The sequence below is a fragment of the Ambystoma mexicanum genome, chromosome 3q, assembly GCF_040938575.1.
Source record: "Ambystoma mexicanum isolate Mex_15411 chromosome 3q, UKY_AmexF1_1, whole genome shotgun sequence".
NCBI classification, from domain to species: domain Eukaryota; kingdom Metazoa; phylum Chordata; class Amphibia; order Caudata; family Ambystomatidae; genus Ambystoma; species Ambystoma mexicanum.
The window spans coordinates 593,635,559-593,662,268 of NC_090926.1; the positions used below are offsets into that span (position 1 = coordinate 593,635,559).

Sequence of the window (26,710 nt, forward strand, 5' to 3'; positions counted from 1 at the left end):
TGCGTGTTTGGGTATTCGCCCAGGCCTAACACGTGTGCGCATTCAGGAAGAGCCTGCAAGCTCCCCTGAACCCAATTTACCAACAATAGCATTGTACTTACTTGTGACAGAAGAAAACCTCTGGTACTCTGACTTTTCTACAGCTTGTGCCTTATCATGTTCTGCCTACAACAGACCAATGATGCCCATTGTCCCTTCTGACTCAGACACAAGTTCATATTTAGATAAGGAAGGACTGCTCAAGTCTAAGGCTCACTGTGAAAGTATTACAAGTGTTGACAAGTGCTTACCTGCTTATGTTGGTCTTGTTCATTCAGTTTATTTCTGCAACAGAATATTCTACCAAGTTTAGTACAAGTGGTTTTTACTTACCTTCAATTGCATGCTGCCATTCTATAAGTCTTTTGCACTATGGTTTACTTACCAGAAGCATTGCATTGGTTTCCATTGTGTTTACTGCAAATTAATAGTACTTACCTTTCTGAAGAATTCTCTTTGCCCGTGTGAATAAATAAAATTATGCATTATTTCTATATAACTCCCAGAGTGTATGCGTTTCTTTGGACCATATGTATGCTACAAGTTCTTTGTACCTTCCTACAGCCCTCCCTCCTAAGATAAGCCTAGCTGCTCTGCCATAGCTAGCATTACCTTGAGCGGTACAGGCCTATACTAGAAGTTCTGTATGCCTAAGGAAAGAGTCTTACAAAGTCCTAGGTTGGTGGACTTCAGAAAAACTTCCTCCCAAGACCCTCTCCCAATCCAACCACCTTAGGTGAGACCCAAGGTAGGATGCCTGCCCAGAACACCACTGTTCAATAGTAAGCAAGGGAGAGGTAGGGCCAGGTGGGCCAAAACAGGTGCGTTTACTCGTCAACATACTCCTATTTACTCAGAGACCACAGTAGGAGTTCCTGCATTTGCTGGGCCCTCTGGATTTGTGCCTTGATTCCGTTCAATGAAGTCCAGGGGCCTTGGGTGCAGAGGTCACTTCAGGTGTCTGGTTTTTTAAACCAGTTCTGGACAGCCCATCATTCAGGTCACACAGACTACTAAACCAGCACTCTGGCAATGACCTCAGAGAACTCCTTGGATGCGATGCAGGCAGCAGACAAGGCACTTGAAGTAAATGGCAGAAGGCGACCATTGTGATGGAAACAAAGAAACTGGTCCTGCAAATTCCCGCTCCGTGGTTGGGAACTGCAACTTTATTGATATGCTTCTTGTTCCAGAGGCTGGGTACCTACAGATTCCTATGGTGGTTCTAGGAACAGTGACTGGTGTAGCTGTCTGGCTATCTTAACAGGAGGATTCTGGGACCCTTCCAAGTGCCTTAAATGGCTGGATGCTCAAGCAGAGGTTGGGCTGGTTGTTTCCACAGGTCCAGTCGCTAAAGCATTGATGGAGGTCTTCAGGGAGGTCTACTGAGAGACATGGCTTCACTGGGCAAGTGAAAAAAGTGCTGCTGGCAACATTCCAACATCAAGGTCTGGGTCTTCAGTGGGCTGCTCTCCTTCATAGGGGTCTTAGCTCCTGATGATTTGTAGAATGGCTGCATGAGTCTCCTTTTTATCCGGAATCCAGGCTGGAGTTGCTCTCAGCCCACCAATGTTAAGGTTCTGAGCCCTTCTGACTTGGCTGGGGGTGTCTGGACAGCCTCTGGCCACTGCATCTGCCCAACAACAGACACATTCTGGCGCTAATGTGGACTGGGTCCAGACAGACTCGGCCCGCAAATCTAGCCACACACACCAAAACTTTGCCTGTGAAAGCGGGAGCTTTCCCCGGAAAACGGCTTACCATATGGAGAAAATCCAGCCATTCGAGGGTAGGAAGAATGTCAAACTACAAGATGGCCACGGGACAGGCGAAAAATCTTATGGCACAGCCATTAGAGTATATGGAACTCTAAATTGCATTAAGCAGCAAAATATATAAAGTGCACAGGACTATATAATAGAAAACACTACAAAGGTATCCGTTGGCACCAGCCCACCCTGGAGACATCAGATTAGTAACCGCAAAGTTACCAGAAACAAAGTCATAGAGACACAAAGTATCTCTGCCACACTTGCAGAAGGTTATATGTGCAGGTAAAAACAGAATTTCACTATGGACAACAAAGTTCTCCTGCACTGATGGTCATAGGTGCTGACTAGTCACCCCAAAACAGATGAACTTAGTAATAAGTGAAGCAGAAAGGCTTTCCTCCAAAAGTCAGGAAAGGCCCAACATAATAGCAAAAAGTAGGGTGTCCCACTGATGCCTGTGGAGGGAAATCAGCAAAAAGTGAAATCTTTCCTAACACTAAACCTGGGGCGGCTTTTCTAATTCCTGCTACAGGAAGTGGCTTTAACAAACGTTCCTAACAGAGATTTCATAATATAAAACTAGGGGAGGACCGCTGTATTCAAGAGACCAAGAACGCATAGGTTTTTTTATTAAACCCAGAGATGTGTGTTGCAACCAGAGATTTATTTTGTTGAGACCCTAAGAATAAGCCATTATATTGTTTTTAAAAAATGTCCCAATTTGGCCCTATTGTTGCACCCTAGCCTTCTAGTTAGACCTGAGGAGAAACCTTTTGGATTCTGAAACACAGAGCCTTGTTTTGCTTGGGGGAATCCCTTCCTCACCTTTCTTATCCTACTTACTCATTTAGAGAGTATTTCAGCGATCTTGGAGGTTGCAGGGGAAAGTTTCTACCTGGATTTGCCTCAATTGTGCATATACCCCAAGTAAACCAATACTTAACCCTTCTACTTCATGTCTGTGTGGCCTTGACCCTACTGGACTCTGCGGAAGTATACACACCTTCACAAATTTCTACTGCATTGGCAAAAAGGCCAGAGGGAGGTCAAGTGTTAGACAGGCAGTTGTATTCTTAAGGGAAGCCTAATTTCTTCTCCTTACTATTTTGAGAAATTATTTAATGTCTTTAAAATGTATTCAACAGCATGTGAATCTACGAAAGACGCAGTGCTCGAGAAAAAAAAAAGGTTACTTACCTTTTACAGTCTCCTACTTATAGTCTTCCAGCACCTGTTTCGTTCATAGATTTCTGTGTAATCTGCATGCCTACCCCTTGTGAGGTTCCTTGCTGACCACTTTCAGTGTGTCACTTGAATCTGAAGATGGTGTTGAGGGTTACAGGTACTGCTGCCTCACTCACCAGGTACCAAATGGACTGAAATTAAGCTGCTAGATTACTAAAGTGAGTCCAGTGTTTTGATTATGTAAATGTAAACTGCTTTGTTGCTGTCCCAAGTATTCCCAGCCTGTATATTCAACAGCATGTAAATCTATGAAAGAGAACAGTTATTACAGGCAAGTAAGCTTTTCTTCTTTTGTCATGTGTTCTGGCAGTCCACAACAATGGGTAACATTTAAACTGTTATTAACACTGCTTTGATTTTGTATTGCATTGAGGATATCCGGCTCAACAACATGAACGTTTTCAAAGTGTGTCAATCTGGAAAGACCTAATGGTGGAGAAAACAACTTAACTATAACAATAGTTCGGAAACATATTTGTCCTATGGAGAATCATAAGTGACTTCCACTGCTTCCTCCTCTGAGATGAAAGGCAGAGTTGAATGTGCACTTTAAAAATACGTTGACAATGGTGTCTGTGGTGCCAAATAGTCTGAGATATTGTGTTTGCCCATTGCATTGTATGTAAGGCTCACAAGCCTAACCAGTCTATCATTTTTCCCACTTATTTAGGAGTTTTGTGTGCCAATGAATCACCTTGTTGTATGCCTGTTCATGTTTGGGGTGAGGAGGAGCTGGGTTCTGCTATAGCTTTTGGAATAAATGAAAAATGTTCATGTGGCAAACCCTCTCATGACTTGGAGTATTTGCCCTCCTAAACTTATCAGACTCCATGGTGTCCTTGCTATTGGAATGCCCTTCTGGCGAATCGGTAGGAATTGGTGCCTTGTCTTCATCTTCTTTCTTGTCCTTCTGCCTGTATTAGAGTGGATACTAGTCTTTTATCTGCTTGCCGATGGTAATAATGCATTTCCTTTCTTTTTTGTTGACTTTACTTCATGTTTTTCTCCCTACAATCTAATCTGAACAAGAACCCCTGTCGCCTGAGAGAACTAAGGAACCCCCGAAGAAGAAAAAGAAACCTTTTGGAAAGAGGAGTAAGTGCTTAACCATTCTGGCTTCACCTGTCACCAAAGTTCTGCATTCCATCATTGCCTGATTTTGGTTCTCCCCATGTTCTAAGCCTTCTTGTACTTGTGAGCACCTGTGTCATCCTCTTAGTCACTTTCCGTGCTCCTCTACATCTTTTGTGGTCCCCATTTTCTTACTCATGTTTTTATCCCCCTATATTCTTCTGTTTTCCATTCCTCCCCCCTGTACTCAACTCTCTACCTCATCCCTCCTTTTTATCTTTCCTTGTTCTCCTCTTTCCTATTTGTCCCTAGTAGTGAACGTAGGTCGAAGGTGCTACTGCACACTTTTACCCAAGTAGAGAGTCTGCACATAAACCTTTTCATCCATGACAGTGAGTAGTCTTGAAGTCTCTCGTGCTTTACGGATCCCTCAGAGAGTTCTTCTGTATACCTGATTCCGCCTTCTGTGACCAGTGCAGCATGCCGCTTATCTAAACATTCACATAAAAATAAATCTTGTAGAGCTTAAAAAGAAAATCTCTGATTGGAGGCTGCCCTCAGAGCATCAAAACCCTTGGCAGTTGTTGGGCTTGCACATAATTTGGAACAATAGCACTCTTCACTGGGGCTCTTTGCATGGTTAACTGGTACGGACCGCAAAGGAGAAATCTTTTCGATGGTTGAACAGTCATTGGAAGAAATGTCTACAAGTAACATGTAGCGTAAAAGAGTGGCAGTTTGGGCCTCACACTGTCCTCTAGACTGAGGTTTCAACCCACGACTGAATAGTCTTTATCAACTCGCGGCCTGGTTTTCCTACAATCTTTTACTCACTGTTGTACAAGCTTGGTTGAATGCTGTTTGGTACAGCTAGACGGCGCTGCCCTTAATGGTGCAATCAATGCCAACCAATTCCATTCAGCCCACACTGGCTATATCCTTTTTTAGGCACAATGCTAAGGAAATCTTGCCTTCAGTGTCCCATTCTGCGCTGATCCTCCTCCGACTTCAAGTTGTCCGCTGATGGGACAAACTCCTCCATTCGTGGTCACAGCAACACCATCTGCAGAGACACAGATCCCTGATAGTAAATATAAATCTATCAGCACACATAAAATGTGCTTGTGAGAAGGGAAGACCTTAGCCCTCCATAGAAGCATTGCACTGGAAGGGCATATGGGCTATAAGGTTCCTAATCCTCCAAACTCCAGAGCTTCAACCTGTAGAAAGAGCTCTACTGATAGCAGTGCTCATGAGAATTCTGGATTAAACTGACATACATAATGCAAAACGATGTGAGAAGGGAACCGTTGACTATGTGGTCCTTTGACTAGTAGGTTCTTGCACTCTTGAATTGTAATAAATTATGTTGGTTTACTATTAAATGTAATGCCCACTTAGTAATTAGTTATACTCCTTTATTTTAGTGAACAAAGGAAAGTCGTTTTGTGGAAATATTTGTAGCCAAAGTCTTTATTGATGGTCTTGCAATATTCATCTCGCCCATATGTGTTTCAAGCACTAGCTCTTTATCAGGAAGATCAGGTTGTTTAGTGTTAGGAAATATTTAGTTTTTGCTGCTTCCCTCCCCCTAGATTTCTATGGGACACTATATCTTTTTGCTATTGTATGCTGGCTGTCCTCACTCCTTCTGCCCTTATGTATTGCTCACTTTTAAGGGGCAACTGTCCTGCGAGATTATGTCTCCCTTTGTGGATTTGTTGTATTTTTAAAACTGCACACATGACGTTAAAGTGAAGTGTGGTTAGTATACTTTGTATCCTTATACTTTATTTTCTTTTAGTTTTATTTGTGTACAGTTAAACAAATAACCTTTGACACATAACATCTGAAATAAAAGAAAACTACAGCTCATGTATCAAATCAAGCTCATAAGAATAAAAAATACAAGCACGTTCAATCAGTGAGAATTTGAAATATACCATAGACCTCTCTCCACATCTTAGTTAGAAAGACAATCAGTCCCTCATGAGACCCAGACACGAAGAGGCCCCATAGAGCAGCTGGAGGGTAGTGGGGATCTAATCCTGATGCCTGAAAGGCCCTTCTACGCAACACAGTCAATGCATCACAAGTTGTCAGGAGATGCTGTAAGTCTCCACCTCACCATTGCCACAGAGCCAGCAACATCTCTCGCCCCTAGGAATATTGGACCACCGCCCCACAATTTCAAAGGTGCATACTGTATTGAATTTGAGACAGAGCTAATCCCACACAATGAAATTCCCCACAAAATTACTGACGTAAGTAGGTGGGAGTTGTCTTTTGAGTATGTACTGGAAACAACCAACTGCAGTGGACTTATCAGCCAGAGTAACAACCATTTGCTCATGTTTAAGAGAGACCAATGTCCTTCTCATTACATTTTTTAATTGGTTTACACTTAGCGTCATCATAACCTCCCGGTTGCTTCCAACCCACTTATCATCCGTGCTCAACATCCTGCCCAATATTGATTTCTTCATATGAACCACATTTGTAACCAAAGAATCAAATAGAATCCCCATCAGGGTGTTTGCTTGAGCATGTGCAAGTTTCCAATATAGCATCTGGCTGCTGGGTACAGTGCGTTCATGGGTCATAGTAAGATCGAATTCCAGGGCGATCATCTCAGCCGGAACGTAAGATGGTAGTCTTAGCAAACATTTTAAAAGCCTTACCTCAATCCTGGCAATTAATGTTTTCTTTTGTAAATTTGTGTTTACAAGTACAGCGTATCCAGGATGAGCTGGTGGCAGCGGATATTTTTGGACTTTTTATTCATGCACTTTTGCAATTACCGCAAATGGCCAGTAGGAGTGGCTAGCACCCTAAAATGGCTGCGCCAGGACATTTTCGTCTGTCCTTTTGTATTTTCACCTTCTTCCTACCATCTCAGTTCCCGAATTGCCATATATAGAAAGCACTTTCCCACTTTACCAGGCAACGCCTTTGCTTTCCTGGGCAAAGATGCTGGATGTGCCTGTGGCTGGATGTGGGGGCTGGGTCTGTCTGTACCCAGTCAACATTGTGTCTGATGCTGGGCAGAATATTTGGCCAGTAGCTGTCCATGATTGGACAGACCCTGCCAGTTTGAATGGTGCAGAGCCTTGGTGGACCTGGTGGCAACTCCAATTCAAATCTTTGTTAAATAGATGACTTGTGCAGCCATTTGACAGATCATCATTGGAGCCAAGACCCTTACAAAGAAGTACAGCTCACTGAAGATCCGATGACGACCGTTGCTGATCACCATTGCCTCCAGCCAAATCCTGACAAAGCCCTGCTCCTCTGTCCTGATCTCAAGAAGGCCCTCGTCAGTGATTCAACATCTGGACTGGTGGGAACAATCTGTCCTGATCCCTGATACATGACTGCTGAGCCTTCAGAAGTGTCCCTGAACCATCCAGTGGACTGAGCTCTCTGCTGGGCATCCTTGGAACTCTGTTGATCTTCAACTTTTGTAACAAGACGCCCGCTCTTGCAGCTTCAGCCTCCTACACCGGAGAGAAGCTGTACATGGCCTGCTCCTTTACTCATACGAAGACTGTCTGTTGCCTGGTGACTCCCACCGAATCGCGTTCTCTTTATGTCCTGGAGGTCTGCATCCTATCTTGCCAAGTGTGTCCAGGTGTCCAGTTTTCAGAACCTTATCACCGGAGCCTGAACCATGTAATAGCCTAACCCATTCCAAGCGCCAAAAGATACCTCTGCACCCGCTGCCCCAGGACCTCCCTTGCCTGGGCACAGGGTAGAAGTAAGTGGGCCCAGCGGATCTAGGAAGCTCTGAAGTGGTCCTTGGAAAATTCAGAAAGAAGGGGGGAAGTTAGCATACCTATTCTAGTGTTGCATGGGCATAATGTCTTCACCCTTTCTCTCTCTAGCCTGACTAAGATTGGTGGTGATATGGTTAAAGTTGCCTCCTTAGGCAAAGATTGGTGAAACTGCGAGAGACACGTTTCTGAAATGTACTTAACTTTCGACCACTTACCTGCAGCCTGTGGTCATTTTGGTATCTATTGTCATAATCCAATAGCAAATGCAGTGGAATGCACTCCCCCTTACCGCAAGAACTGAGCCATCATTCACGATCTTTAGGAATAAGGTCAAATCTGGTCTTTGGAACCAAAACACTATCTAACTATCCTACTGCTATTACTATATCATTTTATATTTATACCTGCATAAATGTACTTGATTACCTTGTAATTATCGCCCCTCCTGTTGTAGGATACTGCAAATTGTTGATATCCACTGATGTACAATGTGAAGTTATAACAGTATTACTTCTTTTATTGTGCAAATTTATTGTTTTCTTTAAACAAATTGTAAAACATTCAAAACAGTGAGACCCTATACATAAACCGGTCACAATAAAAATATCAATTCAAAAACTTTAACCATCGAGAACCTTAAAAAAACACAAAACAGAACCCCACATCCACCCATAATCTGCCCAAAAACTTACCTAAAATGACTATCAGTACTGTTCATGAATGTAACAAAGAAAACGATTTTCACATCAGCCCGAAATACATTAAATAATGAAAAAATTACTTATCTGTCCTGCAGCCCGCAAACCAAACACTCTCTATTACGGGTTTATTTCCAAGAATGACCCGCAAATCTTCTGAAAACTTGAAGCCTTCTTTTGCACCATAAAATCTATTCATTCAATATTAAAAACTTTGTACATTTCCTCTAACCAGCTGTGCCAATTATTTTCCAAGCCTTTAATAATAATGTCTTTGCCACTGCTGCTTGAGCACACCTCCAACAAGCATCTGAGTCTAGAAGACCATGCTTGAAAAGGCAGACCGGAGTCCAGAATGTTCGGGTAAGTATCTTCACTTGACGGTCCTGATCACCAATGTTCAGGGACACTTTATTAATGTTGGCGCACACATTCGACCAACGTTGAGGGGTCATTTCCTCTTTCAATATATTTGACCAAGTCAACAGAATTCTATGATCTGGCTCTGAAAATCACTTAACACATTGTACATCTTGGATGCTATGTGATCTTTCCCGTTGAAATTCCTGAAACTGGATAACAACAGAGAATCCCCCATACATGGCAAACACACCACCTTTCTTAGTTTCCTGTAGGCGCCAAATGAATTATCTGCAAGATTGAATTCCATCTTTAGTTCTCTGAAAGATTTCCAGATTTGGCCCTTGAACGAGTCTCCAACTTTCTTAATCCCTGTTAAGAACCAGTCTCTCCAAAATATCACCTTTTTTCCAATTTTTATTTTGGTATTCAACCATATTGAAGAATCTGCACTCCTACCAGGTTCCACTCCGGCCGCAAGCTCATAGGCCCGCCAAGTTGTCCTCAAGAAATCTGTCAAAGCAGAGCTATGTGCACTCCTCTAATCAGTGGTCGATGGAATGGCTCATCCATCCAATGTCCCTGCCCTTTCCGCTTCTGCTCGAACCCAGTCATCTTCCGATGAAAAAAATGGAGTGATGTGCCTCAAGGTGAATTCCTGATGGTATCTTTCAAAATTTGGAATGTTTAAGCTGCCTTTCTCTTTTTTGAGCTGCAGTTTCCAGAGTTTCAATCTCGGAATTTTCCCATTCCAAATAAAGGACTGTATCATACAATCTATTTTTCTCCAATCTGATTTTAGAACCTGCAGGAGGACCATGCCTAAAATGTAAGTAATTTTGGGCGCCAAAGTCATTTTTATTGCATTAACACTGCCCCCTAAAGATAGCTTAAGTGAAATCCAACAATCAATTTCCTGTTTTATCTTCTGTATGCATAAGCCCATGTTGACTTTCATAGATTCACTCATATCCTTACACATCCAGATACCAAAGGACTTCATCTTATTTGCACACCATCGAAATCCAAAACTTTTCACCACATCACAAGTGGTGCTGTTTGTACACGGTAGAACCTCAGATTTCTGCCAATTGATCTTATAGTTTGAGATTGCACCAAAGTCATTAAAAACCCTCATCAGCTCAGCAATTGAGTTTGATAGATCTTGCACCACCACCAATAAGTCATCCGCATACAACCAGAGCTTTTGGCAGTTTTTACCATAGTTCACTCCCTTAACTCGAGTAGCAGATCTAATTGCTTCCGCCAAGGGTTCTATTGAGATCATGAATAACAACGGGGTCAGTGGACACCCTTGACGAGTCCCCAGCTGTAATTCAAATTCTTCCGACAGCCGGTCGTTGGTATTGATCACTGGCGATGCTTTATTATATAGGACCTTCACCCAGGTATTGATCACTGGCGATGCTTTATTATATAGGACCTTCACCCAGTTTCTGAATTCCAAACCACAGTTCATCTTCTCCATTGTATATTGCAAAAAGCCCCAGTTCACTCTATCAGAAGCCTTTTCGGCATCGAGGGAGATAGCAACAGACTCAAGTTTTGATTTCTGACATTCTTCCATCGTTAGCAGTAATCTCCTAAAATTCGTAGATGACACTCTCCCTTTAATAAAACCGGATTGATCAGTATGTATTAGCCCAGGGAGGGTTTTCTCGAGTCGGGCCGCCAGGATTTTAGCAAGATTTTACTGTCTGTATTCATCAAACTAATGGGCCTGTAACTTCCTGGATCTAGCTCTGAACGGTCAGGTTTGAGCAAAAAGGAAATGGAAGAATAACATCAGGAGGGTGTAAGAATTCCTTTTGATTTGCTCATTTGAAACATGTCCCTCATTAATTCCATGACCCCATCAGGCATCACACGATAAAATTCCGACGGCAAACCGTCTGGCCCAGCGCATTTTTCAGTATTCAGAAACCAAACTGCTTTTTTGACTTCTTCAAGCGAGATTTCCGCGTCTAAAAAAAAGTTTTCATCCTCATTCGTTTTCTTCATATTAATTGATCCAAAGAATTTTGAGACCTTTTCTGATTCAAATGTGCTATCCTCCCTATGCAAGTCTTTGTAAAAGTTTTTGAACACTTTGGTTATTTCAACTGGATTCCTAGTCACCCCACCTTCCTTTCCAATGGCACCTATCGCCCTAGTGGATTCCCTTGTCCTTAATCTATGTTCAAATAGTCTACCACATTTTTCCCCACCCTCATAGTATTTGCACTTCAGTCTAAATAATGCATATTCTGCCTTTTCACTAAGGATCTTATTTAGCTTATATTTCATTCTCATTGTTGAAGTGACTCATGAGCTCTTTCTCTAATGCTGTTACTATTGAGCTCAATTCTTTGATATCTGCATCTCTTTTCTTTTTCTTGACCCCTGACACTCTCATTGCGACGCCACGCATCACACACACTTAAAGGCTTCCCAACTAGTCTCGATCCCAACTTCTCCATTTCAGTTGGTTCTCAAATACTCTGAAGCCTCCTCAACCAACTGTTTCTTCAAATCATCATCATTCAGAATACCTGTGTTAAATCTCCACACTCTGGCCTTTTCTGATGAATAATTCAGTGAAATAACCATAATTATTGGTGTGTGATCAGAAATAATTATACTCCTTATTTCACACTTTTCAACATTTTCCGTAATCACCCCAGATGTTAATACATTGTCAATTTGTGAGTATATATGGTGTGCATTTGAATAAAACGTATATTCCCTCCCTGTGTGGTTCTCCAGTCTCCATACATCAAACAGCACAAAATCATCTATCAGCATTTTCAAAGCTTCTCTGTCCTTCTCTGTCCTTCCTCCTTCCATCTCTAATTAACTGAGTATTCCTATCCAAATAAGGGTCCACTGCTAGGTTAACATATCCACCCATCAATATGTGTCCAGCAGACGTTGTCCTAAGTCATAAGAAAATACATCCCCATTGACATTTGGTGCATAGATATTGCACAAAGACAATACCAGGACTTGTATCTATCTGGACCTTTACCATTAACCACTGTCCCAATTTGTCTGCCTTATGATCCAATACATTTCCTTGAAAATCCTTCTTAAACAAAACAGTCACCCCTCTAGAGCTCGATGAGTAAAATGAATGTAATACAAAACCTGGCCAACTTTTCTCAAATGCAACAGCCTCAGTTTCCATAAAAATGTGTCTCCTGTAAAAAAAAATGACATTGGCGTTTATAATGTCCATTAACATTCCAAGAGTCTAATCTTAAGGAGTCCCTTACAAGACAGCCTGAATTTATTTTATCAATTTTTAATCGCTTGGACAACTTGTCATCCACATCAAATTCCTGTATAAAAAAAGGGCTGACAGAACAAAAAGAAATACTCTCAAAAAACCTATACATTTAAAATTAAGCAAAATAAATCAAATAAAATGAGCGCTCTCCCCCATATCTACTAAAATATAAATCCTTCCTAAGTTGTAAGAATACTCTTCAGCCTCCTACTCAACTAAATGCTGTGCAAGTTAATCTTTCCTATTGGCTCGACCCTCTATAACTGTGTCTAAGGTAAAGTATTAGTAGACCCCCCCAATGGTGAATGAATATATGTTTCTGGAGCTTGTGAATTTGTGAATTCCGCCATCTAGTGGTTGGCATGCAGTATTGCATCTTCTTTAAATCTGGGCGTCGACAGGGGCGTTTCTGTAGCACTATCCATATCCTATTCCACACCATTTAAGTTTTGCAAGATGTGTAACAATTGTTTACTCTGAGATCACGCTGAAGACTGCTGCCAGGCGTGCCAGTAATTCAAGCCGAAAACATGTAGAGAGCGTAGACAAAAACATTGGGCGGCATATGCAATGCAGAGTTGGCAAAGGATAAAACTGCAGCAGATCATTCAGTACTCTAGGTTTCCCACGCATGGGTCGAGACTGAACCCCAAAGGCCGCAGAAAGAGGCACCGACAGGGAAAGCCTTGCAGCCGATCCCCAGCTTCAACGGTTCATCGGAAAAAGTTAGGGAAAAGTCCCCTGGTGACCGAGAGACTGCAAAACCACAAACGCAATGCTGGTCGGAAAAAGAACGCCGACAGGTCCTCTACTACACTGAAAACAATCGACATTACCCACACGTTGAGTACTGCACATAACACCGGAAAGGGTAAACGCACAAGGCCAGGGAAACCTCCAAACTTCGGCATCCAGCACACAAAAGCAGGCCTACTCAGAGGGGTTGTGCCCTATTTCGGAATCGATGAAGAACAAAAAGTTAGTGGACATCTCAGACGAGGACTGGGATGATGAGGAAGGGGGTAGTCCTAAAGTTGAGGTCAGGCTGCGGATACTCTGGTGCCAAGGGACCATACTCGGGTTAAAATTGGGGGAAACTATGGCAACAATGGTTTCCATTTATGGAGAGCCATGAACACCCTAAAAAGAGGGCTTCACTATCTACACAAGAGGATACCATTGGAAAAAAGGGAAGGATTCAGGAATATCCATGCGCACAGGAGGAGCCTGACTCAGTTTGGGGCTATTTGATCTAAAACATTTGACTTAATCACATTTGATTGAATTTATTTGACCTTTTTTAAGTCTAAAATGTGGGGGGAGACCCCCGCAACCCTCTTCCACTTCCCCTCAACCTAATCTATACCCGTACCCACATTCCCGTATATATATTTAATCAAATTTGACTTAACAAATGTCAACAAAATTCAATTAATGTTTTAGGTCAAATGTTTTTAGGTTAATTATGCTAATACCGCCTGACTCACCTTATGAATCACAGGACATCTCAAAGGACTCAGACTCACACCTACACACTCAAGAGGACATAGATCCTGATGATTACACTATGCCATCACCCGATGATGAAGAACCACCAATGACTTCATAGAAGCTACCCGATTAAACATTTGGGTAATACCTATTCTATATGAGGTTGCAAGGGCATACTGGGTGTCAGAATCCGTAGTGGAGTCCATGAGAGTGTTAATACAACTTAGGAAACCATTGGCTTCCATTTAAAAAAAAAATCCTGCTAGAATCCAGAATGTTTCCTTTGATGTGAGTACGGTCATTATTATTAACAAGGAACTCAAAGATGTCGGTGAGTCAACTTGGTGGAAGTGGGAAGAAACTCAAGAAGCCCAAAGTGAGGGCAAATGCTTAAGAGGGAGATAAGATTGGGAAATTCAAGGCCAAGCTATGGTGCAAAGGGAAGTGCCCTGATATATTTGTGTCAAAGTGCAGGGGGGGGTTTGCTTGGTTGATATGAGCAAAGCGAGATGGGGATCATATTAGATTCCAGGTGGTGACGAGTGTCAACAAGGAAGGTAGATTTGAGGTAGAGTTTAAATGTGTTTTGGAGTAAAGCCTTGGGTGTCTTAAGGGGTACCAGCACAAGATAAGGCAGGAGCGGTGCCGGTGATCGGGAAACTCATGCACGTGCATGACCGCCTGAGAGAGGAAATGGAAAAGGAGCTCGGGAGGCTGGAATTTCTGGGTGTGATTGAGAGGGTGGGGACCTCAGAATGGGTTTCCCCTATTATTGTTGTGTGGAGAATGCTACTGGGAAGGTAACACTTGGTGCAGATATGTGGGCGATCAAACAGAATGTGGTGGCAGATAGGTTTCCTCTGCCCAACATAGGTGAGATAGCGAATCTGGTGGGGGGGGGTGCCCGTTTTTTTCGTACGCTGCATCTGGCATCTGCATACCACCAGATAAACTTGCATCCAGCGTCTAGGGAGCTTACAACTTTCATAAGTCGGGAGGGGACATTCTGGTTCTGCAGGATTCCATTTGGCTTCATGTCTACAGCAGCGTTCTTCCAGATGATTATGCATGTCCCCTTTGAGGAGGAGCTGGGGGTGTTCTGCTTTCAGGATGACATTCTGGTGACTGTGAGGTTGTGCAGATTTGACCTTGAGGAAGGGCAAGTGTAAGCTCTGGAGGACATCTATTGATTATCTTGGGAATTCTCTGAGTGGGGCAGGTGTGGAGCCTAAAGGGGGAGTTGGTGTCAGCTATTTTAGGGGCAAGCATGCCCAGCGTCAAGCAAGGGATGATGTCTTTCCTCAGGTGGGTGGAATACTATGCTAAGTTTGTTCCGCATTTTGTGGATAGGTGCAAGGAAATACGAGGTTTGTGCAAGCGGGGCGTTGATTTTGAGTGAACAGAAGGTTGTCAGCGGCTTTGAAGGATATCAAATGAGCAATTAGCAGGACTCCGGCATTGGCGAGTTTTGATTCGAGCTGCTCCACATGGATGATGACCATTGTCAGTGACAGAGGGCTTGGTGCCGTGATATTACAGAAGCAGCAGGGAGTGGACATGGTAATAGCATTTGCTTCCAGCTCAATGAGAGATGTTGAGACGAGATACTCAGTCATAGAGAAGGAGGCTCTCAGTGTGATCTGGGCAGTGAGGAAGTTCCACAGGTTTTTGTTGGGAAAGGGATTCAAGATTCTCACTGACCACAAGTCCCTGGTCGGCGTGTTCCTGACCAAGGGGATGGATGGGTTGCTGCAGCGTGTCACTCTGGATTTCTACACTCTGGCCTGGTGGACAGATGTGTAGGAGGCCAACCTAGTTAGTGAACGGGGAAATCTCTGGGAGCAATAGCCAAACCAATCAGGGTAGCATGGAGAGTGGTCCAGGCTAAGTTTCAGGAAGGGTGAGCGTGGTAAAAAGGCCCACAATGAGTAAGTAATTCCACGTAGACAGATGGTTATAAAAGTACTATATGTATTTGTGGCCAAGCAAACACTATAAAAATGACTATAAGCAAGTAATACTATCACACCGCATACATACTAATATACAAATGTACAGCCCCTGTAGCCAGTGCAATAAAATCACAATACCCCAACCCACAATACTGAAAGGGAAGGTAATGGTTAGATTTGCAGTGGCAGTCCACAAGACTACAACCCTAACTTTAGATGTCCAACCGTAAATTGACTGGGGCCTTGTGCCCAAAAAGTTCCCTAATTTCCCAGATGTTTTGGGAGCTGGGAAAAAGTTAGAAGGAGGGTCTTGTGGAGTTTCAAAAGTCAGGCAAGGTTATAGTCTAATAAATAAAACTGTCCCCAACTTTCAGAGGGCTTTCGGCAACTGGTTTTGCCACAGCTAAAATATTGTAAAACGTTTCAAAGTATTCAAAACCTTTACAGGTGGGGATAGGGGTGCTGGTAAGTATTGCTGTAACACTCCCTGCAGTCCCCCCAGCCCCTGTGCTCCAGTTTCTCTTCAGACTTGGCAGGTCAGAGGAGGGTTGTCAGAGGTCGATGTTCCCACCATTGGTTCCGGGGGCCATAGCCCAGGAGTCGCGTGCGCAAGAGAAGTTCCGGTTGGATAAAGAAGATGGTGCAACCTGTTCCGGTCAATGAATGCAACTCCCACTGATGCAGCACCCCTCTAGGCACTCGGCGCATGACCATAAAAGGAATGTCCTGACCTGGGTAGGCAGAAAGAAGGTAACAGGACAAGGTGGCCAAAGAACAAACAAAATAACCTTGTGGCACAGCCATGTTGTGACACTACCCACTGTTCGTAGTCAAATGCAGTACGGCTAACAAAAGGTACAGTAAAAAGTAACCAAAACATCTATTTGCATGTAGTCTGCGGTCATACAAAGGAAACCCCATTGCACTGCATTGTGTAGTGATATAAAGTTACTTACAAGACAGATAATATCTAAAAAGGAAAGGGAAACATAGTTTCCCAGTACTGAGGACTAAGGACTGACCAATTTCCCCATAACAATGAGCAGAGGGGCAGTGGAGTGAAGCTGAAGGTTTCACTTCACTGTAAAAATGTAGGTCAGTATACAAAAACAAAAGCAAAACGTTTGTGGGTCCATAGAAATGGGAGGAAAGTTGCTAAAAAGCAAAATGCAAAAACCATCCTAGCGCGGCACAACATGAAATGGGTGGTGTCAATGCAAGGGGCATGACTTTGAGGTTGAGCATGTTTCAGGGAAGGATAATGTAGTGGCACATTTTCTTTAAAGGGGAGGGAGTGCTGCTGTGGTTGGGAAGGAAGATGATGGTGATGTTGAAGGATAAGATGAAGTGTTCTTGGTGTGTGATGGGGCACTCACCAGAGATGAGTGGGGGAGAGCTTTCGTGCAAGATTCCAGTCTTGCTGAAGTAGTTCGCAGAGTGAAGGAAGGGTTGAGAGAGGAATGTGGTGAGAGTGAGCTCCTCAAAGCGTTCAATAAGGTACAAGATGAATGGAGTGTGGAGGGGAGTTTTTTGTGCAAAGGGGGACAAATTGTTCCTCCTGTGGGGTTGCGGAGAAAGTTATTGCAACTGGCGCATATTAGAACTGGCGCATGAGGGGCATTCGGGAATGACAAAGTGTAAGGGAAGACTGAGGGGTGTCTATTGGTGGTCCAGGATTGATGTTGAGGTAGAGTACATGGTAAGGGGTTGTGTTGAATGTAGTGAAGCGACTAAGATGTTAAGGAAGTATGTTCAGCCTCTCAGACCATTCGAGCTACCATCCTTGCCTTGAGAGTATGCTGCGTTGGGCGCTTTGGGCCCCTTGTCTGATGTGAGGGGGAGGAGAAAGTATATTTTGGATTTTGGTTCTGCTAGATCTGTATGTGGGTGGAGGTGAAGGTTGTTGATGTACCCGATTCACATTTAGTGATGGATTTCCTGGATGAGGTGTTTCAGAGAGAGGGATTTCCGGCCAAGTTACTCACATATCAATTTGCGTCCAGAATGGACATATGCAATTCACGTCTAGTGGGGTGGGGAACTTCCTAAGTGGTGTCAGTGTTGACCATCATAAGAGGTTGTCGCAGCATTCCGAGTTCAATGGAGTGGTGGAATGGTTTGGTCGGCTTCTTATGCAAGCAGTTCAAATGGCGAAGAGTTGTGGTGATGACTGGTAAAGGGCAGTGATCAGAAGTGCATATACATATTGCATGGCTCCTCATGCCACAAAAGGGTTAGTTCCATTCGAAGTTCTAAGAAGAAGGAAACCCCACAAGGCTGTATGTCCTCTGTGGTTGGGGAGAGCACGCTATATGTATTGGAACGAGGAGCAGCTCAAGGGGTGTATGCAAGGGATGATGGATGATACGAAGGAGAGGTATGATGCTCTCAAGAGGATCAAGAGGGAAAGGTTTGTGGTGTAGTGAAAGGAGACACAAGGTTCTCGGGTCCTCAGGATTGTGAGGAAGTTCGAGGACGCAGTTGTGATAGATGATGGAAAGATCTGGAACAAAGGGAAGTACATAACACCACAGAAGTTCAGGCTGACCACTGTGTAGGAGGTCATCCCATTACTAAAAAGAAAGAATATTCATGCCCACACTAGACATGAAAGATGCATACTTTCATATTTGCATATTCCCCAGTCACTGAAAACTCCTAAGATTCAAGGTAGGGGCAAAACATTTAGAGTTCATGGTACTACCTCTTTGAATATCATCAGCACCACGTGTGTTCACCAAGGTTCTTGCAGTAGTGGCAGCACATTTATGCAGGGAGAATATCCCAATCTAGACGATTGGCTCATAACAGGCGGGACTGCAGTCATGCCTAGAAAACACAAAAAAAGCGATAAACTTTTTCTACACTCTAGGTTTTACGATCAACTAAACAAAATCAGGTCTAGTGCATGTTAGGTAAGATTTTCATATTTATGATAATACTTCCTGACCTGTGTCAACCCCAGAACTTTTTGCATGGACTTGGTAATTATTTGACACTTTCCCTAGGTGAGTGGGAATCTTTTTCCCCATTCACCTTGTCTTTTACTTTTTATGGATGACCTGTTTATGTTTCTCCATTGTGTGTTTGGATTTATAGTTCCCTGTATCTTCTGGGTTTAGGCCGGGTTGCCCCTTTGGGCTTCCTTTTTTAATTTCTCTTATTACCTCTTGGGTGAACTACTGTTCCCAAGAAGTAAAGTTGGATTCCCATCCCCTTTACATTTTATATAGTAAATCAGCACACACCACCTTATGTGGAGTGCTGTTGAGAATCAATATATCCCCTTGCTTACTTACCTTGTACATTTATTTGTTACAATCACACATTTACTTGTATTGCTGGTGGCAGTGAAACTACTTTACTGACTTTTAGTCATTATTACTCGCATACTGTCAAATTAGCCGCGGTAATGCACTGGAGGGTCACCATTCTGAATGGTGAGCTGCTCCTTTTTTTGCCACTCGTTTGCTTTTTGTTACTTGGGTCTTCTTCTGCCATCCTTGGCAGGAAAAACCCTGGTTGAAGTGTTGTCTTCGTCAGGAATCCTTTGTATTCCCTACCGAGGCTCCAGAGTGTCTAAGAAGGCAGGAAGCGAGGGAGAACTCCAAAACTCTGCAGCCCTTTGTCTTTTACCTTGCCTCAAAGGAACTAGTTCCCACTGTGGGGCTGGCTGTCCTTATTGGACAGCCAGATCACCCCTTTCTGTAAACCGCAGGGAGAGTTTGCAGAAGTTGTGCTGTTGTTCCTGATAAATACTCTGATCTTCAAAGCTGCTGACAAGTCGACCACTGGAACCATTTCCAGAGAGGAAGATGAAGAAACGACTGCTGTAATTATTTCCAGTGACCGGAGAGCCTGCTGTGTAATCGGAGCCTGATGTAACCCTTCCTTCCAAGCGACCTGGCTGACGCCTACCCAGGCTGGTGAGATCCACTAGTCTTGACATGACCTGCTTAATGAGCCAGCCCTCGACATGCTATGACCTTGCTGGAATGCAAAACACCAATACCAGGGGACCTCGAGTCTGAGTGCAGTGTATGGTCTTCCGAAGTCCGATTTCATCTGAAACTTTGCTGGATTCCTGTTGGACCTCCAGAGACACGATTTGAATCTCAGAAGTCCCCTCACCCGAGTGCAGGACCGAGAGAGTGAAGAGAATCCGACAAGCTATATTCGTTCTTCATCTTGCTCCTGTAAAAAGGCGCTAAATCCACAGTGCAGCGAGACGCTGTAAAGAATTATTTGTTGGAAGCCTCCTCCGTTAATGACTGCCTCCAGTTTTTTTTCAGTGCCCATTTCTTCAGTCTCCAAACCAAGAACCCAAGGACCAGATCCTGTGCTGCTGCATATTGACTGCATTCACTCAGAATCTCTTCTTCGAGGGGATTGGGTCCTCTGACGTATTCCATATCTATGACAGGTAATGTCCACAGCTGTTGCTGCTTCAGAAAATCTTCGGTGTCTGCGTCTTGCGTCGATGACATCAATGCGCCGTCCCCGAGGACCTCCTCCGACGGCCGACGTCACCCGATGTGATAAGTAGGACGCACAACGCCCATAGCCTCAGTTCCGTTTTTTCCGCGAACTTGTTCTCTTCGTGAATCTTGGTACGCCTCGACTCTTTCGAGTTTGCTGTTTTCTTCTCGGTTCGTTGAACCTGTTCGGTTTTTTGTGAAGACCTGTTCGTGGCGATGGCTGCTTCGTCTTCAACCCCGCGTCTGGGCTTCAAGAAATGCTGGGACTGTGGGTCCAAGATGTCGGTCACAGACTCGCATGACGCCTGCCTCTGGTGCCTCGGGGAGGCCCACGATACGGACGACTGTGTCGACTGCCAGTCGCTCACGGCCAAGGCCTTGCGGGAACTCAAGAAAAAGCTGTCGGTAGGTCAGGTGTCTAAGCCTCGGAAGTCGAGGTCTACGGGGCTTTCGACAGATGACTCGAGAGGCGACTCTCTGCGTCATTGTCGGAAGTCCAGTGGGTCTCCTTCCAGGAGTCGGTCTCGCCGCTCCTCCGCCTCTTCGAGGCATTCCCGGAAGCGCTGGCATCGGTCGCATTCCCCGTCCTCTTCTGAGGACTCCGCCCGTCGGCGGGTCGCTTATCCCACCATGCAAGTAACACCGGAGGAATGGGCTTCCTTCGGGAAGCAGATGCTAGCGATTCTTGAATCGCAGGGCACCGGTCCGTCCGCGCCTCCGAGTGGGGTCGGTCGGCACCGGTCGAGAGACACCGCTCGTACGCCTTCGGGCTCGGGTGGTCGGCACGGCTCGTGGGAGAGGTCCCGCTTGGACAAGGGTAGCCATGCTCGTTCCAGGTCCCGGTCCTCGACGCGCTCGAGACCGCGTAATCCTGTGCCGTCTTCGAAGAAGACGTTGACGCCTGTGGCGCCGAGGTCGTCGACAATTTCTCTCGAGGCTCTGCCTCCAAGGGGGTCGTCGACGCTGTCGGCGCCTAGGTCGTCGAGAGACACGCTCGGAGCTCCGGCTTCGAGGCCTGTGTCGACGCCGTCGATGCTGGCGGTGCTGCAGCTGACGTCGACGCCGACTCGTTCGGCTCCCTCGACGCCTTTCGAGGCGGTGGTGTCAGAGGGGCCCCATGGCACGGGGTTAGCCCCTAGAAAGGCTCTGGCTAAGGTCAGGCACAGCTTTGGTCCCCAGATGTCTTCCTCTCACCGCCTGGAGTACATTTCAGAGGGTGATGAAGGCTTGGTTCCGGTTACGGTACCAGATGAGTTTATCTCGGGCCACAGCCAGTTTGATGACCTGAGGCAGTCACTGCATGATGCCAGTGGACTAGACACCTCTCCGGAGGTGGAGTTTTGTAGGTGTAACGCTCACCTGGTTCCCACGGAGGCGCAGATCCTGGCTGGACAGTTACCGTGTCTTCAATTGAGAAGCGCAGGACTCGGATGGTTCTCTGGACCGGACCTCCTCTTATGGAATGTCTGACTTGTAGAGTAAGGTGTCTGCAGGCGGAAGAAAAAGGGATTAATGGCTGGTTGTTGGTTGAGCTTCTCCTCCTTATTCGTTCTTTTCCCTGAGGCCCAAAGTCTGAATGAGCTCTCACCTTAGATATGTAAATGCTGGACTCTCCATCCTGCGACTGATGCAGGGGCGCTGGGTTCCAGTTACTTCACTGGGACTGCTTTAAGTCTCTTGTAGCCTCAGAGGTTTAAAGCTGCTGAAGAAGCGATGCCGTCGTTTCTGCACGAGCGGATGCTGGTCGGTTTGAAAGTTCGAGAGCACCTTTTAATGAAGTCTTTGCCTTTATTTCTTAAGTGCCGAAATGCTATATGCTGAGCATACGGAAGCACGTAAGTATGAAGGTCCGTGCACGTGGAGGAGCACGTAAGTAATGTGCTTGCTGACAAGTTTATTCGCACCTCTTAATGTCTTTTTCTTGATTTGCAGGTGCGGAGATGCAGCAGAAGAGGAGATGGCGAGGAGCGCACAGCTCCGGTAAATGAAAATATAATTGCGTCCAATTCCCCCCTTTTCTGCACTAACCGGAGTTCTTTGTCTTGCAGGTAGAGGCCGCGGGATTCGGAAGCTGCCGTGGGTTCAGGTAAGTAAGCGCGGCTGCTAAAGCGTTGACCGGAGTTCTTTGTCTTGCAGGTAAAGGCCGCAGGATTCGGAAAATGCTGTGGTTTCAGGTAAGTAAGCGCGGCTGCTAAAGCGTTGCCTTTTGCTAACCTGATGTTCCTTTGCTGACAGGTGCAGCCGGAGACTGGATCCCTGGATGGTAAGTGAAGATCTGACTTGTTTTCACAGCCTGGTGCAGAAGATATCACCAGAAGACTGGAGCTGACTCGGTGAGCGTCCTGCTGCAGATGCAGAATAACGCGAAGCACATTCTTCCAATCGGGTGTGGTTTAAATAGTGTTGAGGTGTCTTCCTCCTCAGCCTCGCCCAAGAGAAAAAGAGTTCCTGTGTTCCAGAGTCAAGGAGTGATGCCAGCCCCACCCAGGTAAGAAAGTAGTTCCAGATTCGGAAAAATAGTCCCACCCAGCAGAAGGCTGGGGCTTCATTTTGACAGGACTTGTGAAGGTGAGTATGCAGCATGGTCTGCTACAGGTAAGTCCACCCAAGCACCTTTATCCAAAGTATGAGCCCGGCACCTCTGGCGCCGGGACTGGTGATTCTTATGAGCCTGGCACCAACGGCGCCAGGACATGGTCCAGAGGGCCCCGATAGGGGTCGGTTGGGACCAGGGGCGGGGGTTGTGAGCCTGCTTCCGGGGATGTTGGGCTTGTCCTGACTCCTTGGAAACAGTGCTCATGACAGCACCCCCCAAGGCCCCTCCCAAAATTGTCTCCCCCGGGGGTTTTGGTTTGTCAGGAAAAGTTTGGTGGAATCTTTTGATTAGGTGAGGTGCGTGGACGTATTCAGAGGGTTCCCATGATCGTTCTTGAGGCCCGTAGCCCTTCCAGTCAATCAGATAGTATAGCTTGGACTTAATGATCTTGGAGTCCAGGATGTTTTTAACCTCAAATTCGAGTTCTCCATTAACTTGAATAGGTTCTGGAGCTTTAGTCAATCGGGTCCCAGGCTGCATTGGTTTTAGTAGAGATACGTGGAAAACTGGATGTATTTTCATGTGGGACGGCAAGCCCAATTTGACAGCGACTGGATTTATTATGGCGGTGACAGGATATGGTCCCAGATATTTTGGATTGAAGGTGCGAGGCCCTTTAAGAGTTAAATGTTTAGTGGATAACCAAACTAGGTCTCCAACCCGGTATTGGGGGGCCTCCCTTCGATGTCGATCTGCTCCCTTTTTATACTGTTCTTTGGCTAGTTGAAGATGGGTCGTGGCTTCCTTGAAAGCTTGAGTGATAGCAGTGTGTAGATGATCTACGGCAGGTGTTCCGATATCCTGAGGTGGATCAAGATTGGAGGTTCGAGGGTGAATCCCGTATAAGAGGTAAAAGAGACTTTTTTCGGTTCCTGAATGGATCGAATTGTTGTAGGCATATTCGGCGATCCAAAGGATGTCTTTCCAATTACTTTCCGACTGTTGCAGCATGCAACGTAAATATTGTTCCAGAGTTTGATTTGTCCTCTCGGTTTGCCCATCGGTCTGGGGGTGATGGCTGGTTGAAAGTCTCACATCGATTTGAGCTAGACGACAGAAATTTTGCCAAAAGTGCGATATAAACTGGCTTCCCCTATCTGAGATCAAAATTGAAGGGAAACCATGTAACCGAACAATGTTTTCGAGGAATTCTCGGCCAGGACTGAAGCTGAGGGTAAGCCCTTCAGTGGGATGAAGTGGGCCATTTTAGAAAACAAATCCACGATTACTAAAATGGTGTTGTATCCGGAGCATGAGGGTAAATCAGTAATGAAGTCCATGGAAAGGGTATGCCAGGGGTGTGGCGGGATGTCTAGTGGGTGTAATAGGCCTGCTGGTTTTTCTTTCTGACTTTTGTTTTGGGCGCACACCCCACAAGACATTACAAAGTCCTTGATATCCTTTCTCCATGACGGCCACCAGAAGTGTCTCTTGATCTTTTCTGAGGTTTTGGCAATGCCAGGATGTCCTTCTTTTAAAGAATCATGGTAGCAAGAGATTACCTGTCTTGGTAAATCAGTACCAGGTAAGTATAGTCGTCCTTGAAAATAAAGCAAATCCTTAGACACGGTGAAGTCCTTTCCTTTCTGTTGCCAGTTCTGTAGATCTGAAGGAGTCACAAGTTGTTTGGCTTTTGCTTCAATATCTTCGATGGATTGCGAGGAGACCAGGCCCAGGATTCTTTGTTCGGGAATTATAGGTACGGGTTCAGGATTGACCATGTGTTCCTCCATTCCAATCCGGGAAAGGGCATCTGCTTTGCCATTCTTGTTGCCTGGACGATAAGTGATTACAAAGTCAAATTCGACAAAAAACAGAGCCCATCGAAGTTGTCTGGAGGATTGAGCTTTAGCAGTCTTCAAATACTGTAAGTTGCGATGATCGGTGATTACTGTGACTGTGTGTTTGGCTCCAAGGAGGTAGTGCCGCCAGGCCTTGAAGGTGGACTTAATAGCTAGAAGTTCTTTATCAGTGATGGTGTAGTTGATTTCGGGCGCCGAGAACTTGCGGGACCAGAATGCCACAGGGTGTAACTGGTTAGTTTCTGGATCCCTCTGTGATAAAACCGCCCCCATTGCCAAGCTGGAGGCGTCAGTCTCAACGATATAAGGAAGGTCCGGGCGCGGGTGTTTTAATATAGGTGCTGAGATAAACTTGGCTTTTAACTCCTGAAAGGCCTGTTCTGCCTCTGCTGTCCGCTCGAAACGTTTATTCTTTTTTAAAAGAGCCGTAATGGGCTGAACTATTCGTGAAAATTCCGGGATAAACCTGCGGTAAAAGTTGGCGAAACCTAACATGCTTTGTACTCCCTTCACGGAAGTTGGTGATGGCCACTTGATGATAGCATCAACTTTCCTCGAGTCCATGTGGACCCCGTTGGGTGTCAAAATGAAACCTAAAAATTCGACCTCGGTGACATGAAAAACACACTTTTCAAGCTTGGCAAAAAGTTTATGTTGGCGAAGCCTTTCAAGAACAGCTCTGACGTGTTTCTGATGATCTGCTTCAGAAGATGAGTACACAAGGATGTCATCAATGTAGACGACTACACAAATGTCTATAAGTTCTCTAAGAACGTCATTCATGAAGTACTGGATGGCGGCCGGAGCATTGCAAAGACCAAAGGGCATCACTTGGTATTCAAATAGTCCATACTTGGTGCGAAAGGCCGTCTTCCATTCGTCGCCTTCTTTGATCCGTACCAAGTGGTACGCTCCCCGAAGATCTAGCTTGGTGTATATACAGGCGTTTTTAACTTGGTCAAGGAGTTCCGGAATTAGAGGTAAGGGATACCTATTCTTTACCGTGATTTGGTTCAGGGCACGATAATCTATACAGGTCCTAAGGTCACCTTCTTTTTTCGGCACGAAGAACAGAGCTGAGGATACTGGAGACTTTGAAGGACGGATGAATCCGTTGGCTAGGTACTGGTCCAGATACTGTCGCAAATGAAGATTTTCAGGCTCGGTAAGGGCATAAATTCTACTAATGGGGGGAGTGGATCCGGGTATCAGGTCTATCTGACAGTCGTACGACCTGTGGGGAGGTAGAGTATTCGCCTGCTCCTTCTGAAAAACGTCTTGGAATTCCTGATACTCTATAGGCAGTTGCGGACTTTCGGATGTTGTCGCTGCTAGTCGAATACTGGGTCGAGGATAACAAGTGGGGGCACACTCTGGAAACCGTATTGTCTTTGCACGCCAATCAATTTGAGGATTGTGTTTCTCCAACCAGGGAATCCCCAATATTACTTGGAATTGAGGAGCCTTGATCACATCGAACATGATCACCTCACAATGTCCATCTTGACTTAATAACGTCACTTCCGTGGTGGTATGGGTCACTGGTCCAGAAGCTATTTCCGTACCATCCACTGTGGTAATAACGTCTTTAATTGCCTTAGGACAGAGGGGTAGGTTCATCCTGGAAGCCATTTCGTGGTCTACATAATTACCAATTGCTCCGCTATCAATGTATGCTTTAATAGCATGCAAACGATCCGGTTGCTCTGGATTCATGAGGACCATTGAAACTATGAAATTCGAGGTCAAAGAACTGGTTTTAATGCTCGGCAAGCTGACCTCTACACTTGACGGGCAAGGTCGTTTCCCGGCTCCGGCCTTTCGGTATTTTTATCAGAAGCTCCCACTGTCTTCTTTGAAGGTTTCACTGGGCATTCTCGAAGGAAATGTCCTGAATTTCCACAATAGAGGCATAACTGCAACTGTCTTCTCCTGTCGCGTTCTTTCTGGGTTAAAGGGCCCTTCATGACCCCTATTTGCATAGGTTCTACGGCTTCAGCTCCCTTGGTGGAATTCTGTGGTTTGGAGAACACTCGAGTTTTGAACCTGGAGCGGTCTGCCTTCCTGTTTTGCAATCTGTGATCCAATTGGACCACTAAATCGATGTATTCAGAACAATCCTGAGGAGGATTCACTACCTG

General features: G+C 45.1%; 1 protein-coding gene across 2 annotated transcripts in view; it reads left to right on the top strand.

Annotated features, from left to right (window-relative positions):
- Positions 1-26,710, top strand: part of L3MBTL2 (L3MBTL histone methyl-lysine binding protein 2) — a 1,258,415-nt gene that overhangs the window by 1,120,085 nt on the left and 111,620 nt on the right. For both annotated transcript variants that reach the window (XM_069654433.1, XM_069654434.1), the window contains exon 16: positions 4,086-4,151. In XM_069654433.1, coding sequence (XP_069510534.1) covers positions 4,086-4,151 — 66 coding nt within the window. The remainder of the gene's footprint in view (positions 1-4,085; positions 4,152-26,710) is intronic.